A 423-nucleotide genomic window follows, 5' to 3' on the forward strand; every position below is an offset into this window, starting at 1 on the left:
ACAGAACTGCTGATACTGCTGCTGCTGCTGTCTGCATCACCCTTCTTGTTGTTTGTGAGTTCAGGAGGAAGTGTTGTTGTTGTTGTGGTGGTGGTAGTTTCAGTCACAGCATTCGCAGTCTCGTTATTTGTTCTTTCACTCTCTTCTGAAGTTGTCACATTATCAGTGGTACTGCTGGGCTCTGCGCTCCGGTTATTTGGTGGGCTTGAATCACCAGAGGGTTGATCAGATGGTGTTGTGTCAGCAGGAGGTGCATCTGCAGTAGGATGTTGTGTGGAGTCCGCATTTGTCGGCAATTCTGAGCTTTCAGTATTCGTTTCTTTGTTGTGGTTTTCTTCTTGAGAGCCCTGTGTAACACTGTCTATCTGTTTCTGTTGCCCCTCAGAACCAGGACCACCTGTACCACCTTGTGGCGACTGCTCA

General features: G+C 48.2%; 1 protein-coding gene across 1 annotated transcript; it reads right to left on the bottom strand.

Annotated features, from left to right (window-relative positions):
• Positions 1-2: 2 nt before the first annotated feature.
• On the bottom strand, positions 3-296 carry TM35_001841000 (uncharacterized protein; the record flags this gene model as incomplete). Its single annotated transcript, XM_029031982.1, has 1 exon — positions 3-296. A coding segment is annotated over one exon (294 nt), but the record flags the coding sequence as incomplete, so codon positions are not given.
• Positions 297-423: the final 127 nt, after the last annotated feature.

This window comes from Trypanosoma theileri, assembly GCF_002087225.1.
Source record: "Trypanosoma theileri isolate Edinburgh chromosome Unknown TM35_Tth_184_V1, whole genome shotgun sequence".
NCBI lineage: Eukaryota > Euglenozoa > Kinetoplastea > Trypanosomatida > Trypanosomatidae > Trypanosoma > Trypanosoma theileri.